At 37.1% G+C, this 20,158-nt stretch overlaps 1 protein-coding gene across 1 annotated transcript in view; it reads left to right on the forward strand.

The window, feature by feature from the left end:
• The window catches only part of LOC127663296 (teneurin-2-like), a 291,708-nt gene that overhangs the window by 191,734 nt on the left and 79,816 nt on the right, over positions 1-20,158 (forward strand). Inside the window, exon 3 of the mRNA XM_052154811.1 lies at positions 6,937-7,146. Within this exon, the coding sequence (XP_052010771.1) occupies positions 6,937-7,146 (210 nt within the window). The remainder of the gene's footprint in view (positions 1-6,936; positions 7,147-20,158) is intronic.

Here is a 20,158-nt window from a genome sequence, read left to right on the forward strand (position 1 = left end):
CCTGCTTTATGGGATTGTAGATCATGCCCTCTTAAAAGATGTTAAGAACACAGTCTTGTACCTTTGTTTATTTTCCCAATTTTAAAATAGTTTAATGCTTCAAATCAAAGTTTGTAATTGTACACTTAATTTCATGGCTTTAAACTCTTTTATGATGGATTTTATGATCACCGTATGGAATAAATGAATGGAAAATATAGTTCTGGAACCAAGATTGGTGAAAGAGTGGGGAGACATTGTTGCACTATATTGGTCAGACATCAGAGAGTCTCGCCTCACACCATTGGTGTAGACCATCAGGCTGCTTAAACCAAAAGAGCGATGTTTTCACACTCTTCTGCTAAACAATTTATGAATGTCTTATGACAGATGAACTTTAAACCGGTATAGGAGACTTACACACACTCAGGGGTGTCATGATCCAATCAGACTTTCAAGGTCAAATCAGCGATAGGTCAAGCATTCTAGTCACCCCCCCCCCCCCCAACCCCCTTCTAACAAGCCTTTGTTCTAATAACACAATACAATTTATTCTGACCTTTTTAGAAATGTAGCAAAAATAAATTACAATAGTTAAAAATGCCCCAGAGCCTAATTGCAAAGGAGATTAAGTTTCCTATAATTGCTTTTGGCCACCTAATGCAATTTTTTCCCTTTTTTTGTAATTAAAGTGATTAAAAATGTAATAACCCCCAATACACACGTAGGCATACACACACACGAACACACACATTCTTCTAGTGTCCAGTGCCATAAATACTCTCATTATTGAGGCAATGGTCCATTGAAAATGATGTCATGGTTTTGTGAGTGAACATTACGTGCTTGTTAAAATTTGTTTCATATACAACAAATTACCATGACATGAAGGAGTTAAAACTTATAAAGAGTACTATTTTTTCTTAAACTTCCCTGAATTTCTGCTGCTCTGCTCAGTTCTCCTGTTCTCATATGCATCTCTCTTATTTTTTATTTCTTTATTCTTTGTCCATCTCTTTAGAAGTCAAGCTAATCAGTCACCACCACACTTAACCTCTCACTCTTTCATGTGCATATTAGCTGAGCTTTTTTTGAGTGTGTATTCATCTCTTCTGTGCATTAGTGAAGATCCCTGTCTTACTTTTGATCTTTCCCTTTTGCTAGCTTTTTCTCAGATGCAGATGCCATAGAAGAGCTTTATGAAATGCTTAAAGTAAACCTATCCTTCTTCCCTCACCTTTCATTTACTATTTTATGGGACACTGCCCTGTGTGCCTGGGGTCTGATTAACAAGCAGTCCAGTTGCTGTGCCATATTTTTTTAATACATAATATACATCTCTAATACACAGATTATGAGGTAAACCACAGGAAATCGCAAATGAAAGGGAAAAATACTGATTTCTTTAGCTGTGGAGGGTAGATACTGTAAAGGACAATAAATGTTTAGATATATGTAACAGTAAAGATGGGCAAGTAGGAGGCAGGAACTGGCTGAACAGTAAATGTAAGTTTAATGTCAAAACTCAAACTTAAAACTAAAACACAAACACAGACACACATGCAACGCGGTTGCGTATGTCTCTCTCTCTCTCTCTCTCTCAAACTGGCACCTCCGGCTTGTCTTTATCCCCCTCCTGGCTGATCAGCCCGATTCAGGGCCGGCCGGGTGTCCTCACGGCCTGACCCCACCCTCCTCCTCATCACAATATAATACACTGTGTGTCATTTAAATACAAATTTATACCGTGACATTTCAAATACTGATTATAAAAATAACCCATATTTTGAATGATAACATGTTTATGGTTCATGTATTAATAAAAACTACTCAAAGCATTCATCTGCATTTCTTTCACTTTCATTTCACTCTAATTCTAATACTACTATTCTGCATCCTTTTTGTTACCATAATTCAAATTCAGTATTTAACTTAAAATTTGAAAGGAATTCTTATGTCTGTTCTGAATGGCACCCAACCTTGGTGTTTGAGGTTTGGTGTTTGTGATGCAGGGCAGCACTGCACTGGATCAATAAATAAAGGCACAGCAACCTCGACTCAACATAAACTCAATGTCCCTGAATGACCATGTACTGAAGAGTCATTGATAGAGGGAGGGTGAATGTGTTTGTGTGAGTTGGGGAATTGACTCAGATGTGCTCAAAATACTTTTTGCATGTAAGGTCTTTGTACAAAAGCACTCCTTCAACCTCCCTTTCTGTTTCTCCATTCCTGCTAATAGGCAGTCAGGGGTTGAAAGGAAGATAAAAGTGTGCAATGTGTGTTTTTGTGTGATAATATTTGTGTGCCCGAACAGCTTTTTGAAGCTGAAGGAACTCTTGAAAGATAGAAATTGCCACAGTCTTCATTTGATCCCAATTAAAATGATGGTCAATATGTTGTTGTTTCCGTTTTAGTGACTTGAATTTTAAAAGAGCAGTGCTTGTCAGTCTGGGGCCAATCACATTGCAGCAACATTGTAGCGGGTGCCGTGTTTTCCCTGCTGTCTTTCCTGGAGTAATTAAGGCAGGTAATAGCCTCTTAATTCCTCTGCCTTTATGAGGACTGACTACACACAGTCCTTTAAAAACTTCCATGCAATTACTCAGGAACTCAGATGCATTTAAACATAATGACTTGCCTCATCTTCCCTTTTGCGTTTCCTTAGATGGAAAAATTGCATGCAGTTCATAACTGCAGGCTCCTTATTGTCATACCGCATGTATATTGTTCTATTACGATATCCTGTTGGGAAATCACATCCAAAACATCTGTATTATGGTGATGAAGTGAGTGTGTCTGTTTGTAAATGTACTCATGTAAAGCTCCCATAGCATGGAGGTTTACAGGACAACAATTCTGTGAGCAGCACTACCTGTGTACACACAAAGCCGTTCTGCAGCCCTGGCACTCCATAGCTCACATACACATTCTGTGCACACACTTGCACTAACACTAACAATATTTACGTCTGTCTCTGTACTTTTGTCAATGTATTATCAATGCACTGTGAGCATGTTGTCATTTTCTACTGAAATTATGTATAACCAGTTGTTATCTGCATATCTTACCAAATAAATTATGTAGTCAATCATGAGCACACACAGTTTTTTTTTATACCTGAGCCACACTTAAAATTGTATGAGTGTCATTGCATTGATAACAAAATATCAAACAAAGTGTCATTTATTTTAGAGAACAATTGCAGATGTACAATGTGCAAGCAAAAACTTTCTAAAAATATGTGTGTTTGGGGTTTAAATTAGAATATATATATATATATATATATATATATATATATATATATATATATATATATATATATACTGTATATATATACTCACAGTTGAAGTCAGAAGTTAACATATGCTTAGGTTGAATTCATATTAAAAGTCATTAAAAATTAGAAACACATTTTTTAACCACTCCATAGATTTAATATTAGCAAACTATAGATTTGGCAAGTTGTTTAGGACATCTACTTTGTGCAAGACATGAGTAATTTTCCAGCAATTGTTTACAGACAGATTTTTTCACTTTTAATTGACTATATCACAATGTCATTGGGTCAGAAGTTTACATACACTAAGTTAACTGTGCCTTTAAGCATCTTGGAGCATTGTAGAAATGTATGTCAAGCCTTTAGCCAACTAGCCAATTAGCTTCTGATAGGAGTTGTACTGAATTGGAGGTGTTCATCTGTGGATGTAGTTTAAGGCCTAACATTAAACTCAGTGCCTCTTTGCTTGACAACATAGGAAAATCAAAAGAAATCAGCCAAGACCTCAGAAAACAAATGGTGGACCTCCACATGGTGGAGTCTGTTTCATCCTTGGGAGCAATTTCCAAATGTCTGAAGGTACCATGTTCATCTGTACAAACAATAATACAAAGGTATAAACACAATGGGACCACTCTGTCTTGCAATGAACCAGGAGAGAGATGCTGGTTGAACCCAAATTCAGTATTTTAATGAAGAAGAATTTAAAAATACAAATAGCACAAGGCTTGGAAAAAACAAAGGGGCAAGTTAGCTTCACTGCTACTATAGACAAGACTAGACAAGGAACAGTTAAACATAAGGTCAGATCAGCGATAGGTCAGGCATTCTAGTCCGAGGTTAAAGGGTGAGGCTTGCGATCCGAAGAACACCATCCCAACTGTGTTGCATAGAGGTGGCAGCATCATGTTTTGGGGGTGTTTTGCTGTAGGAGGAACTGATGCACTTCACAAAATAGATGCATAATGAGGAAGGAAAATGATATGGATATATTGAAGCAACATCTCAAGACATCAACCAGGAAGTTAAAGCTTGGTGAAAAGTGGCCCTTCCATAAGGACAATGACTCCAAGCATTCATCCAAAATTGTGGCAAAATTGCTTAAGGACAACAAAGTCAAGGTATTGGAGTGGCCATCACAAAGCCCTAACCTCTTTGTTTTGGTGGGCAGAACTGAAAAAGCTTGTGCGAGCAAGGAGGTCTACAAACATGACTCAGCTGCACCAGTTCTGTCAGGAGAAATTGGGCAAAATTCCAGCAACTTATTGTGAGAAGCTTGTGGAAGGCTACCCAAAATGTTTGGCCCAAGTTAAACAATGTTAAGGCAATGCTACCAAATACTAACGAAGTATATGGAAACCTCTGACCCACTGGGAATGTGATGGAAGAAATAAAAGCTGAAATCATTCTCTGTACTATTATTCTGACATTTCACATTCTAGACATAAAGTAGTGATCCTAACTGACCTAAGACAAGGAATTATTTCTCTGATTAAATGTCAGGAATTGTTTAAATGTATTTGGCAAAGGTGTATGTAAACTTCTGACTTCAAATTTAACACTGTTTAAGATAAGGGAAAAGGAAGAAAAAACTTTGGGACCATTTGGTTTAAAGCAATCGAAAAAACGACTAAGAAAATGTATTCTTGATGTCTGATAGTCAGAGATGGGACCAAGTCACACATGTGCAAGTCTCAATTAAGTCTCAAGTCTTAACCTTCAAGTCTCAAGTAAGTCCCAAGTATTTTTTTCTTGGGCAAGTCAAGTCAAGTCAAGTCACAGGCTATGTCAAGTCAAGTCAAGTCCAAGTCAAGTCACAGGCTATGTCAAGTCATGTCCAAGTCAAGTCACCTTATTATTGTAATTTTACCTGCAGAATCTGATCATAATAAAGTGAAAAGACAAGATATAAGTAACTGTCAGTAAATTACAATACTCATGTTCAGTAAAATAGATCATGGAATCAAACAAAATTGTAACTTCATAAAATTATTTATTTTTCACTTCTGCCAACAGTGTTTGAAATGTTTTAAATTTTCAACATTGAGTCCATAAAACAAATAACAGCTTAACATCCAACAGACTCCTCTCTGAACACCTCCCTCTCTCTCTCTCAAACACAGTTACATACATTAAACTTTGTTACATTTCTCCTCTCTCTCTCACACACTCTCTCTCTCACACACTCTCTCTCGCACACTCTCTCTCACACACTCTCTCTCTCACACACTCTCTCTCTAACACACACACTCTCTCTCACACACCCACACCCACACCCACACACTCTCTCTCCCACACTCCCACACCCACACTCACTCACTCTCGCGCTCACACACACACACTCACTCTCGCGCTCTCACACTCCCACACCCACACTCACTCACTCACACAGAGTATATCCATAAGCCTATTTTTGCAATGTCTGTGAGTGGGAAACGTTGAGGTACCAGCGCGCGTGAACGTCATGGCAACGTACAAAACAAAGTACCTCGCGCGGGAAACACTTAACGTAAATGCGCGTAACTAACGTAAATCAAGCAGGCTAGTATGCAGCATAAGCCACGAAGTGTTGGCGAAATAAAAAATTAATGGACAGATTTTTTTTTCCCAGAAAACTTCTTGCACAAAATAAATTCAAGCACTTTCAAGGACCTGTATCTATGTATGTTTATTTTCAAGAACTTTCCAGGGCCTTGAATTTAATTTTTCAGATTCACAAACTTTCAAGGATTTCAAGGACCCGTGGGAACCCTGCTATTATTACATTAGCTAACTACCAACTAACCAGATAAAATTAACAAATTGACAAGCACTTACTGGGCAGAATGGCTCTTCAAATGGCGGACGAAACTGGAGGTTGTCGTCTGGCTGTCCGCGATCTTAACGTTGCATGTCTTGCAAAGCGCTGTTCATCTTTTGCCATCTTGATAATAATTTTTGAAGCCGAAAGCGATGACCCTCGGTAACGTTACCCCGCGGCTGACATGTTGATGTGTTATCTGATCTAAGTGGGCGTGGTGTGCGTAAGGTACGAGAGGGCATGGCTGATGATAGCCTATAGTGTCGTGATCCAGTCATGACAAAACTATTCTCAGCCTGCGCTCCAGCTGGATCAACTTTATTTTTTTAAAATAATTTATATATTTTATATTCAAACTGAAACATGATGTGATTAACACTCAAGTCATTCAAGTCTTTGTGTCTCAAGTCAAGTCAAGTCCCGAGTCTTTAACTTCCAAGTCCGAGTCAAGTCTCAAGTATTTTATTTTTTGTCAAGTCAAGTCACAAGTCATAAAAATAGCGACTCGAGTCGACTCGAGTCCAAGTCACCAAGTCACAAGTCCCCATGTCTGCTGATAGTTTTCGATTTTGTTATCTTGTAACATGGCATTCATGCATTTTAAGTATGACTCAAGTGTCTAAATAATTGTGGGGTCTACTATATATTTACAGTATCATTAAATAGACATAGAGTGGGTAAATGTATCTAAAATGTATGTCAATTGTAACTGGAAAGTGTAAGGAAATTCTATATATACAATATGTTACATGTTTGTCATATATTAGTATGTTGAGATGACATACGGTTTGTACAGTATGTGAAAGTACAAATGTGCCCATTTGTCACATCACATGATCATAACAAGTTTGTCTCCTTTTATCTTTCCATTCCTCAGGTCGTCCCCTCCCTCCCTCCACTGCCTCCTCCAGCCTACTGCCCCCTGCACCTTCTCCTCCTCCCGTCCCCCTCCATCCAGCCCCACCTATCATAAGGGAGTGTCAGATGCCCTTGCTGGACAGCAGCTCCTCTCACACCATGCTGGAGCCCCACCCAGAGGACCAAATCTCCCCCAATTCCTACCTGCTCCGGGCCCAGCCCCCCACTGGTAAGGACCTCCCACTCATCTCTCATTTGCTGATGTGTACCCTTCATCATCTAAATCATTCATTTTGTCCAATCACTCTGCAGCCATCTTGAGTACTGGACATCCAACTACTGGACAGCTCCTGTCTAGTAAATGGAGAACAACTGTGATATCCAAATAAATACATTTGATATCACCAATGAAAACTGATAAGAATGATAAAATAAATTTAGCTTCTTTAGTTAAAATTATACATAGAAAAAAGAAACTAAATTTTTCAGGTTGGTCAAGCTAATGGACATGCATTTTCTAGAGAAAAATCATTAGGTGGTGTCTGTCAAAAATGCCATTGACCCTTTTAATTGAAAGCCCATTCATTTCTTTATAAAAAGATTGTCTGCATTGACTAAAGAAGAGTCTAACATCTTGTCCTAACCAGACACAAAGCGGAAAGCTGAAAGCAAAACAGCAATGTAAAACATGTGAAATGAGCCATCAGAACATTTGTGACCTGCTCCATCATTTTGAGATTTATGGACTACGGTAAAAAGGACAGACAGAAGAATTTTCAGACATATTTGGGAGATATATTCAAGTACTGTATATATAAAATGATTAAGAAATAAATAAAGCAGGTACACTGCTTCTACATTGCACTTGCATGATTAGTGCACACATATACATATTAATATAACATATTTAATATATATCTACAGAATATCTCTTATAATATCAATGTGGGTTCACAAAGTACTCACACACACACACACACACACTCATTGGAATTGCAATAACATTGATACGATTTGAAATCAGAGAATGTGTTTTATTCAAAGCAATAGAATACACAAACCAGTCATGTCATGTTTTTCCAAAAGAAAAATCTCAATCGCGACTTGAGTATCATTTTGTTGAAGTGCATCACATACATGATTTTTAATATACAGCTATATAGACTAAAACTGTAAACCAATGAGATTTCACTATGGGCAGGGCTACCAACCTTAAAGTGCTATAAATACAAACCAAATGAATGCCTTGTCTCTCATCGCCGTCGCAGCTAGTTTGGACACATTTAAATGAATATGAAAGAGGTAGGATTTATAACTTGTCATTCATCACAATTACTAGAATGGACACAGTGTTAGCTGTCTCCAAAAATAGGGGAAATTTTCAATTTATGACTATGAAAGATCAAGGTGACAACAAATGGATTTCTGTTCCTATACTTGACACATTCATTTAAATTCCAGGCATAGAAAATTGCAAACCACATTCATTTCTCTGCAAGGAGTTTACAAATACAGAAGCAGAAGATTTATGTCATGGTGACTTATTACACCTTCACAGGTTGTGTTGAAATTCCTTCACAATATCATAGCTCAGACAGAACAGAATGTGTGTCTGAGCTGCCCTAGTACAGCTGTGCTTATTCAGAGTAATTAATGCTCTCTCCGTGTGCTGTACACTCTTCCATACTTTGCCCTGCATCCAAATCTGCAATCCAGGGGATATATTTAGCGGAGAAGAAGATAAAAAGCTGTTAATGTAATTTCTGCTGGAATATAATCTATTGTTAATGGCATTAGCCTCTCCTTTGATCTGCTATAAATCTTTATTACGTCTGATCAGGGGCCCAAGTTCAGGAGCAATACGATTATAAACCTTTTAAAATGACATTACATCATGCCTCTAATTGGTTTACTGTTTGGTGCAGCAACATCAATCATTTGCAGACTAACCACGCTGTAAATTAATTCACTCCAACACTGCCAGCACCACGGTTCTGGGAAGTCGAACCAAAGGGATTATGAATGAGAACAGTTCAAAAATGCGAGAGGGCATATCACAGTGTCTCTCCGTGGAGGTGACCGCTAATAGCCTTATTGAGACGTTCTCAATTTTCCTCAGTGCTGCCATGAAATTTACTGAATTTGCTGAAAAGACACATAAAAAAGAGACATTTTTGATTACATAATCCCTGATTAGTACTCCCTAAATTTACAGAATGTTATCTTGTAAAAAAGAGAACAGCAACAATAAGGATAATGATGGTAATAATTATGTACAATTATTTGTTCTCTTGTTCTTTTATCACTGCAGGAGTAAATTCAACTTCTGAATGTATATGCATTTTATTCTAATCATGCTGTAATTTAACATTCTTAGGAAAAACATATCAATTGTAATGAGCTTTGTGAGAGAAGTTTATTGGTTTCACAAAAAACTATATTTACCATAAAGTGGTCCAAGTCATATTTGGAAAAGAGCTATTTTGAATATTAGAGACTTGCAAATCATGATTCTTATTCCATATTCTTTGCAAGTTTGTCATATAGTTTGCATAGCCTTGATCTGACGACACTTTCAGCTGTGAGGAGTTTCAAAGCTTGCAATTAGCCTGGAAATAAAGCATTCAATAATTGCCTTATTACTATGTTGCCTAGCTTAGAATTGTGTAAGTCTGAAAAAATTTTTTCAAAGAGTTTGAGTTTGCACGCAGGCATGGTAGAATGAAAGGAGAAGTGTGTGGTTGTGTGAGACCAAGTCCAATTAAAACTCTTGTGATCTTGTTGAGGGTGATTGTTGTGCAGGAAATGAAATATCTGGCCAATAACCAATAACTTGCTGAGGCTGAAAGACAGGCATAACAAAATGGAAATATGTAAGCGAAGAAGATGTCTTTGAGTCTTTATGTATTTTTGTTTGTGTGGTAAGTGCACTTGGTAGTTTTGAATTTGAATACACAAAACCTACAAAAATAGATTTTCATCAAGCTGCTGTTTATTTAGTCTATAACAGCGTGTCCTAGAAATCTGCTATTGAATTCTTTTCTGCACTACATTTATGCTCAATATTTATAGTGGGCCTGTGCTGCAGTGGTTTATTGTGCACAGCTGGGCTGCGTCCCTGCCAGTGGGTAGTGCTGATACGGGTGGCATGCCTATGGTGCCACAGTCATTACTTCAGTTATTGCAGCTGTCAGAATTGTCCAGTGACTGGCAGCCTGTAGGTGTTAGCCTGCATAAAGAGAGGTCCAACAGATATCTCTCCTCTTCTTATGTAAATTCTTGGCTAAAGTATTTCAATTGAAAATGTTCTAGAAGACCTGTACATATAATGCTTTATTACGGTATTCATAATTCCATAATGCACATTACAGAAGGGTTGTTCAATGTTTATAGACTCAGTGACCCCTGTTCAGACTCTGAGCCAACCCCCATATCAAATTTGCCATACTCATCTATTTATTAAGGTGTACACATTCAAGGAGTATATTGAATTTTAATAGTTGATAACGCATAGCAGAATAATTTTGATGATGATTTTGTGTTTTAACGCATTTTGAGGCATTCGCACCATAGATCGTGTTTGATGGTGAAGATGATCGATCATAGTCATCATATCATCTTTTATTTTATTCACTCATGAGAAAACCCACACAGAATGTGTTTTAAGAACTTTATTTTTATTTTTATTTATTTTTTGTGATTTGTGAATGATGGCTCATATACTTCTATTTCAAAAACAATGAAGTTCATTATGTGCCAATGAGGTTTCCTGCCAAAGAGATATCCTGGAAAGAGAGAGAGCGAGAGAGAGTGAGAAAATAAGTGAGAGAGAGAGAGAGAGAGAGAGAGAGAGAGAGAGAGAGAGATTTTGTGTCTCTGTCCATTCATTATAAATGGAGAGCATCGGCTATTTTTAGCATCTTCCAAAGTCACATACTCCTACCAGTGAAATCAGCCGTAGATCCTAATGCAATGAATGTTTAATCACCATGTGCTTTTTGGAAACTCTGTTTTAACAATTTAGTTTGGACTTGACACCCCATTTTAAAAGCTAATGTTATTCTGTTTTGCAGTGCTAATTCAATTTACACTACGTAACGACATCTCTCTTGCGACATCTGTGGTTGAAACATCTGTCTAGTTGTGGCACTGCTCTTCTGGCAGATGACATCGCCTGTGTGTGATCATGACTGGAGTCATAACCTGCTATTTTCATGTTGATATTAAGTTATACGATTAAACATTTGAAACAGAAATATTATTTGTTTTGATGAAGATAAACAGCACTCTTATTTAGTACATATTTAAATGAATTTTACACTTACATTTCTTTTCTACACTCAAAGCAACTTTAAATAGGGAATAGGGGACTCTCTTCGGAGTTCCTTTAGATCTTAAAATGATTATTCAAGTGTTTTATCTACTATTAATGTTAGAATTGCACTACAGTTTTCAATTTGAGAGGTTAAACTTGTGATATGGCTAATTCCAGTTCAATAGAAGACTTTTTATTTACTATATATATACAGTATATATGTATATATATATATATATATATATATATATATATATATATATATATATATATATATATATATACTATATTGTCCAACCTCAGTTACTACAATAACATTTCTATGTAAAGCACACAGTAACGCTGTACACTAAAAATGTAAAATGAGGATTCAATAATGCTTAAATATGCAATATTACAAGAATTCAATTTCATAAGTCATACATATTAAACATGTCACAGTATCAGTGGACAACATACCTACATCGTGATTGGTTAATACACCAGTAATGTTCCATTCATAAAAGCATGACAATCAATATAATCTTCAACATCCCTACCAGAAAACATATCCAAGCATTTTAGCAGGTAAACAACTTCGGCAATCGGATAACAGATAAACATCCAGCTAGACTGCAACAATACTGTCCTGAACTTTGTGAGTGTTACTGAACTGAGTTGAACTGAGCATCGTTTCTCCAGCCGGAACATGAGATAGCGGCACTTCTTTCCTGTGTGTGCAGACATGTCGTAATGACGTAAGGATGAACGTCATAAGCCAGCGATTTCATGCCAAATCGAACCTGACAGCTCATTTTTTGTAAGCTTAGAGTAGTTAATCGGGGTAAACACTGATTGTTGATGTTCTCAATCAATAATGGCAATTTGTTAATTTTATCCAAATAATCTTACATCGTGCAGCTTTAAGGACGTGATGTTGCATATTTTTATTTTTCTAATTATTGTTTCTGTATTAGGGTATTAATGACCATGTTTCTAGAACAGAGGGATATGTGTATTCACGTCTGAGCGTGCTTCTGTGGGTGGGTTTTTGAGTGGGCTTTCAAAAGCCTGTTTAGTTTCAGGCTGATTTGATGACTCTTCTCTCAGACTGTTATTATTGCTCATTGGAGGAGAGGATTGGGCCAAATAGACTAGATGTGTTAGAAATATGTATTTCAGAGTGTGGCGCACAGCTCGCTAACACATTTTCTTCTGTTACCCCCGAACCAACCCGTGTTTTAATTAAACCTCTCATAAGAATAAATGTTATGTCGATGGTGATAAACATCCTAGCTGCTTTGTCCCTTCACACTAAGGCAGCCCTATCTATGCGTGCAAGTCATTGTAAGAAAGACATAGAGGCTTGAAATTAGGTTTGAATGAGGAGAAATGGAGAGAAACGTTATGCTAAAGAGCAACATTGGGAATTCTGATTCATTTTAATAATTTGGTTTAATCCAAATTATGGTTATTTTTAATACGAACTGGTTAAATAAATAAATGCTTCACTGATTGATGATCACTTGAAGGAAACTGTTGAAACAATTTAGTTTGGACTTGACATCCCCTTTTAAGAGCAAACGTTATTCTGGTTTGCAGTTGTAATTGAGTATGTGCTGTTGCATAGTTGTGTTATTTTATGGGTTATCATTTCTGCATTAGCATGTATGTGAGAGAAAAAGAGAAGGAAAGAAATGGATAGAAAGATTGCACTAAAGCATAGCATTGTAAAGTTTGATTATTGTTTGTGATTCATTTCACGTAATTCATTTCAACGAACTGGGGATAAAACAAATATTCACTGATTCATTCACTTATACCAATAATCAGTCAAAAATTTTCCCAAAAGTCCCCAACTTTTGCAGTTAAATACATTTTAGTTCAATATTGCTGGCTATTACTCAGTTTACGATTAGGTTATCGCTACACAGCTAAACTGCATAACGTTGAACTCTGTTCAACTTGTTTGCATTGTCAATTGTCAACATGTTGCCGCAAATGCCAAAAGTCATTGAAAATGACTGACTTCTGGACGCTTTGTTGCTGGGGATTACCGTCAGTTTGAAACTCCTTTACTCCTAAACAAAGGTCTCTCACAATTGAGTGATTTACAAACACTTTGTGAATTAGTTTGAGCAAATCATTAAAAGAAATCAATTCACTCCCAATTCAAAGAAACAATTCACTCACAAATCAGACATAACTACTTAGGAAGGAAAGACAGGGCTGGTGGATTATAGAGTGGGTTCAAGTCGAGAGACTTTACAAAGCCTTTTTTGTTTGCTGTTACTGTAAGAACTTGGATTGTATACACCAGCGGTCGCTCTTGGGAGAGAGCCTTAGAAAGAAGAAAAAAGCATGGAGTGAGAGCAACTTGTGTCTTGACGCTTATTGCTACTCTCGGCTGTGTCTGCTGAGCGGGCATCTTTCCTCAGCATCCGGCACTTGCATTGAACCACAGAAAATATCAATAAACATTTTTACTGAGCCTAGGCCTGGAAAACAAACATGGTGGCTTTGTGTTGCTTCTGCCAGTGGGTCTCCGGAGCTCTACTGTGAAACTAATGCAGTGCACTGACAGCCAATTCCATGCTGCTCAGCGGCCCAGATCTGCTATGCCCAGCACAGGCACGGCCCCAGAAAGAGAAGAGGGTGGCTTTAAGTGCTAACTTCAAACAGGCTGGACCGTGTGTAGGGATCTGCTTTTAGTATGAGCGAGGTGAACCATGTAGATTTGGATCTATGTCATGCTAGATGGCCACCGTGCTGTGCTATTGAGACCGGCACAAAACTCTACTATGTTTTCAAGAAGTATTTTTAGGTGCAGTCCTCAGTGCTTTGGTGTTCTTTAGTTGTTGGTGTGTACATGTTTTCAGTGTGCATTTAGTAGTGAGCTGATGTGCAGCTCTCTCAGTCTAAGCAAATGTGAGCATGTTGGCACACAACCCATCTGACCATGAGTACTGTCAGATCGCATTACTGAGTGTACCTTGTGTGAGCAAAAGTGAATGTGTTTTTTATGCATTTGGAAGCAAAATGCCAACTATCTGTCTTACTTTATAAAATATGTATTTATTGATTGGTTCATGCATGCCTTGTTTGTTATTCTATTTATGGTGAGTGGCTATTAATGATGTTGTCATATCAAATTTTTGCTGAAATGTTGAATGCTGAAATGCACTTTGGCCACAAAATAAATTTACAGAGATCAAAATCACAATATTTATTCGACATGCTTGATCCTCAAAAAAAAAAAAAAACTATTGCGATCCTGATGCAGCGCATCACCTGTTCACTCTGAAGCACACAGATCTGTATTTAATTAAATCACAACCTTGTTTGCGATTGCCCTTACTCGACTGGCCCTGAGCTGGGATGTCAAGTGTATTGTGTCTTGCCCCATTGCACTCTTTGAACTCTTGAACAACCATCTTGTTATCAGTGAAAATGGAAAGGATGAGGTTTTGTATTGGGTATACAATGTCGATTAATGTTTCAAATTCGATTAATGTTTATGTTTTTACTCTAATGGAAGGTCAAATTATATTTTGTGTGAATATCTTCTAAGGTATTGTTACACTTCTGAAAACAAACATATTGTTCTCATTTAAAATATAATATTCAGAATAATGAATGTGCATTACAATCCAATTTTAAATTATAATTGACATCATTTAGTTTTATAAAACATGGGCAAAGAACCCTGATTATCTCACTAAAATAAACCTTCAGTTTGTCATTCCAAAAATAAGTATTTCAGTCTCTGTATAAATCCATCAGTGTGCTAGAGTAAAGGAGACATCTGGGAGTGAAAAGGACAGCGATTACTGTATGCTGCAGGTGTGAATTTTCACCCTCACCCACATACAAAGCCTCAACACAACCATTTCATACTCGGTGCGGGATAAAACTGATGATGCGTGCAGAGGTTTACGAATGAAGAAGGCTTCTTTATGAATACAAAAACAACCTTTTCATCAGTGTTGGCAGGGCTGATGGGATAATTCACAATGTTTTGCCTCTGTCAGAAGTGACTTTTTCGTTTGTTGTTTCCTCAAGCTTAGGAAAAATTTCTTTCTTGCTTGATTTGTTTTTTTATTTTTATTTTTTTCAGCTGGTTGTGCAGCTTATGGCATAGGGGCATTTGTGAAAAATCTGTTAAAAAATGTTGTCTGTTATTTAACCTTGAATATCTGAAAAAAAAAAAACTATGAGGATTGATAGAACTGGGGTCTGTATTTAGCTTGTGTATGATATCCCATGTGTGACTCATAAAAATAATATATTTTTGACAGCTGGGAGTTCAACGTTCATCTGGGTTGATTAAGACCTGGTTTACACCTTGTATTAAGATGCATTTTTGGTGATCCGATCACGTGTTCAGTGCTATATACAGGTCTAAACGGGGTCTAAAACGTTTTGTGACCAGATCACAAAAATCACATACGAATGTGGTCAAAAATGTATATGACCGCATCACATTTGAGGTGTAAAGGATAATCCGTCCTGTATATGTCCCAGCAGCAGCAAAGCACCACCACTCACCTGTCAATCAACCACTGAGCTAAAACAAGACTTTAAAATGTGCCAGCTTTATAATGGAAATAACTATCTGATCAGAAAATGTAAAAAAACAGATACTTACCCAAACATGAGAACTTCACGGATCTTCTTCAGTGTGTAAATTAACATGCAGGGACACTTCAAGAAGCACGAACATCTGCAGCTCAGCTTAATACAGGTAATTCATTAAAATAATGGACAATTCTGCTTGAAATTATGCTTTTGTGCTTAGATTAAATTTCAGCTGCATCTGGGAGAAATAGTGGACCTTTTTTTTCACTTTCTTTTTCTTTTCTGACTTTGTTGTGCTTTAATGTCAGGCAGTAATATGCTGACTTAGTGATTGGTATATGTCATCATGAAAAAGTGCCTCCTTCAAATGTAACCGATCAGGTGTAAACAGCAATGTGTCTCACCTGACCACATGTGATCGGATAGCCCTAGATGCATTTTAATAAATAGGTGTAAACGGGGTGTATGAGTAAGTGTAATCATCTTACCTGTGATAACAGTAACTTAAAGTCTCCTTAAGCCGGCGCCACATTAGCCGATTTTCCCAGTAATTTTCAGGTGCGAGTTTCACAAACATAATCGCCGGCCAGTCGGAGGGAGACAAAATGTGCATTTGCGTCTCTCAGTCGGAGGTTGTTAATCACTTGAACGTTGGGACTCCCTGCTGAGATAATGGTACCAGCATCAAAAAAGCACATCAAAATTGTTACCGAGCCTGGGTCTTGTGTTCTAGTCAAGTGACCTATTGAGCTTTTTTTGAAGAGGCATGTGTTTGGTGAGTTTGCTTTATAAATTAGATTAAATAGAGTAGTGGAAGAGTTTATAAGCCAATTTAGGTGGTCGTTTGCAAAACCAAGTGGTGTTGGGGAAGCTACTTTGAAACTGCAGGTTCCCAAGCTTCAGGCTACTTATAATGCAAATTATTTAGACTAAAGTTAAGCTAAGCATTTTTTTAAAAGTGGTTATCTACAATATTTAAGGAGACAATATATTTGTAAATATATAACTATTGTTTGATATACTCTGATATCAAAAATGTTATATGAATTATTATAATAATACTATGTAGAGACGTATTTGTCTATCACAGCAACAATTAGGAACTAATTAAAACTAAAACGTCATAATTTTATAAAATTAGTAATATAGTGGAACTGCACCATTTAACAAAATATATAATATTATCATAAATTAGGAGAGCTTGCTTGATTATAACTCAGCTCGATCAGTTGTTAGCCTGTGTGTGCAATACAATGTAACAGCAAAAGAATTGTCGTGTAATACTTCTGCTTGTTTGAAAACACTAATTTGCTCTTAGCTGCTGTCACGTCACTACATAATGTAATGTTGTACATAGCATTGCTAATTGCTTCCCAACACTGAATTCGACAATTAAATATCACTAATATCCAGGAACTTGTCTGAATATGATATGTTTTGGGGTTTTAATTGCATTGTTGTCTCAGTGTCCGTATATGTGCATGCATATTTATATGTGTGAACATGGGTTTGTGTACACATTCTCTGGAGAGTTTGAGTTTGTATAGGCAGATGTTAAGTGTCTCTTTCAGGTTAAAAGGTCACCCTTCTCCCTCTAGACAGAACATCTGTACAGTGCCCTCCCTCGCCCTGCACCTGGGTCCCAAAATCAGGTCACGTCTCCTGAATTCACAGTTATAGCAGCATGCTGACTAGCACTTTTATTACAGCCACAGGGAACATTCCTCCAGAGAAACGGGTGCATTCATCTTGTGGCCCCAGACAGCCATACATAGTATTACAAACAAAAGCCACCCTTAAGCAGAAGTTAACAATCCCTATTTCCAGCACATCATATAGAGCTAACGGGAGACAGGAACTAAAATTTACTTCACCTGAGCACTGCAGAATTGCTCTTATTTATATACTGCAAGACTATAAGATTTAGCATATACAGTGTCCCCAAAAAGTATTTGTACAGCTAAGTCACACTTGAACTTTATAAAAGTCATTGCACTATTAACAAAATATAAGTAGCAACTGCAAAGAAATTATGCAATACCTTTCCTCAGAACTAACTTGTCTGAACTCATCTGATCTATTATTTGCAGTTACATTTTACCAGCTGGTTCCGAGGTCATTTTTATTGGAAGTATGAAGTCAGTTCCCTTCAAGTTGACAGCTACCCTAACAGAATAATCAAACAGTATAGTTCATCATATCAACTATGGATATTTTCCACAAAGATTAACAACCAAAAGTGTCTAAAATAAATTTTGTCTTCATTTTGAACGTTTCATATATTGTACACTGTATACTGTATATATTGTATTATACTGTATATTAAAACAAATTAGTTTTTTTCTGGTTTGCTTGAAAAGTGTACTTTTGTTATCTTACTTCGTTTCATATTTTGTGGTTGATAGTTAATATCACATTCAATGACATACATGTGCCATTTCTGTCTGTGGATCCCTGATCAGATATTGGGTCAGCAGAGCATGTCGCCCTACACAGAGCCATGGGGCTACTGCGTGCAGGTCAGTACTGCAAATCTTTCTCAATGCAGGGAGTCAAGACCCCATTACTCACCCCATTGTGCCTGAGCACCCTGGATCATTCCCAATTCCCAACTTCTCATTTTTCATGTTCAAATACCATGTTTGATCCAGCACTGTTATTCCCATTGTAATGCACCGAGAAACAGCAGATTACATGGTCTGGCTGTTCTAGGCCAGCACTGATCCACTCAAGACACACACACACACAGACACTTGATCTGTTCTCCTTTTGTCGGATTTAGCTTCAAACAACAAACTCTTGATGTTGAGTTTTTCATTAAACTCTTAGAAATATATTTTATGGATTTAATCCCCCGTCTCCCTCTCACACACATACACGTCCTACAATTCTGTTTCTCATGTTTAAAAAGTGATCAGGTGGATAAGTGGATATAGAGAGAGAGAGAGAGAGAGAGAGAGAGAGAGAGAGAGAGAGAGAGAAAGAGAGAGAGAGAGAGAGAAAGAGACAGGCTTTCTATTTACTGTCACAGATTTAGCATCTTTCTGAAAAATATTAGTCTTCATGGCAGCTTGCTACAAATTTTGGATGGACAAAATAAGAAATTAATCTAATTGTTTAGCCAAAGGGAAATCTAGTTAGATTATATATATTAATTATTTTGTGCAAAAATAAAACCAGAGTCTGTGGAATGAATTGAAATGTTGAATATGCCCACTGTCAACCATCTTCAAAATGACACTAACCAAACAAATTCCATAAATATACCATGGTACTACCATGTTTGTTTGTTTTTTACTCCTTCCATTAAAGTACCTTTGAATATTATGGGAAAAAAAAAAATTATATTGCAAGTACCAAGGTATTGCGATCTGATTCCATCACTGGTACTGCTATGGTAAATTTTTGTAAAGAGGTAGCAGCATTGCATTAGGTGTTAACTTGAGCCAGAACAATTTGACACCGCATTATGCACCCTATGATTTATGAAAAAACATTGGAACTTTGTTCCAGTTCCAGCTTGCTCAGATGTTGTTGTTTTTTTTTGTTTTGTTTAATCCAGTACACACAATCTTTCTTGATTTAGTTAGTGAAAAAAAACAAACAAACATAAAAATAGACCATGGTAGAGGTAATATACTGTATACAATTAATTGCCTAGAATCAACACCAGATTCAAGGGGTCTCCCACTCCTACAATCCAGTTTTAACCCCTATCAGTGTGTATTCCTTAATATGCATGGTTATGTGAGGGCTCTGTTCATGCTCTGGATTATTTTAATTATTATTTTTTTCTTAGCTTTTGGCACCCAATCTGCTCTTACTGATCAGGCAACTGACAGCAATAGACAGAGGATCAGCTCATGGAGCTTGCTCTCAGGCAACTGTTATGGATCAACAAGCATGAGATGGGCAGGCTGTGAAAATGGAAATGGTTTTGGGTGCTGCTGGGTAGAAAACTTGACTTGGGAGGTTCATCTTTATTACATTACTTTGTGTTTCATGGGGAAAACATTATTAGGATCATGTTTGATGCTTCTTGCTCAGCCTCCTTCTCTCTTTCGCTTCTCTTTTCCTCTTATAGACAAGAGTAATAAACGTAACATGAAAAAGAGATTTGTTTTCTTTGGGAATGCTATGGCATGTCATTTTAAACCACAAACACCCCAGGTTACCTTTCACACAAAAAACTAAAAAAACTGAATTGAAGAGCTTCCGCCCCAGTGTATGTAGACATGATTGTGGTGCAGTAAAATATTTCATGGCAAAAGAGTTTAACAGAGCTCGGTGCATCCTGCAGATGCATGCTCCAAATTCAAGCTGCATTAAGGGTTACATTGAGGCAAACAATGTCAATTAATGCTGCTTC

This window comes from Xyrauchen texanus, chromosome 23 (genome assembly GCF_025860055.1).
Source record: "Xyrauchen texanus isolate HMW12.3.18 chromosome 23, RBS_HiC_50CHRs, whole genome shotgun sequence".
Classification (NCBI taxonomy): domain Eukaryota; kingdom Metazoa; phylum Chordata; class Actinopteri; order Cypriniformes; family Catostomidae; genus Xyrauchen; species Xyrauchen texanus.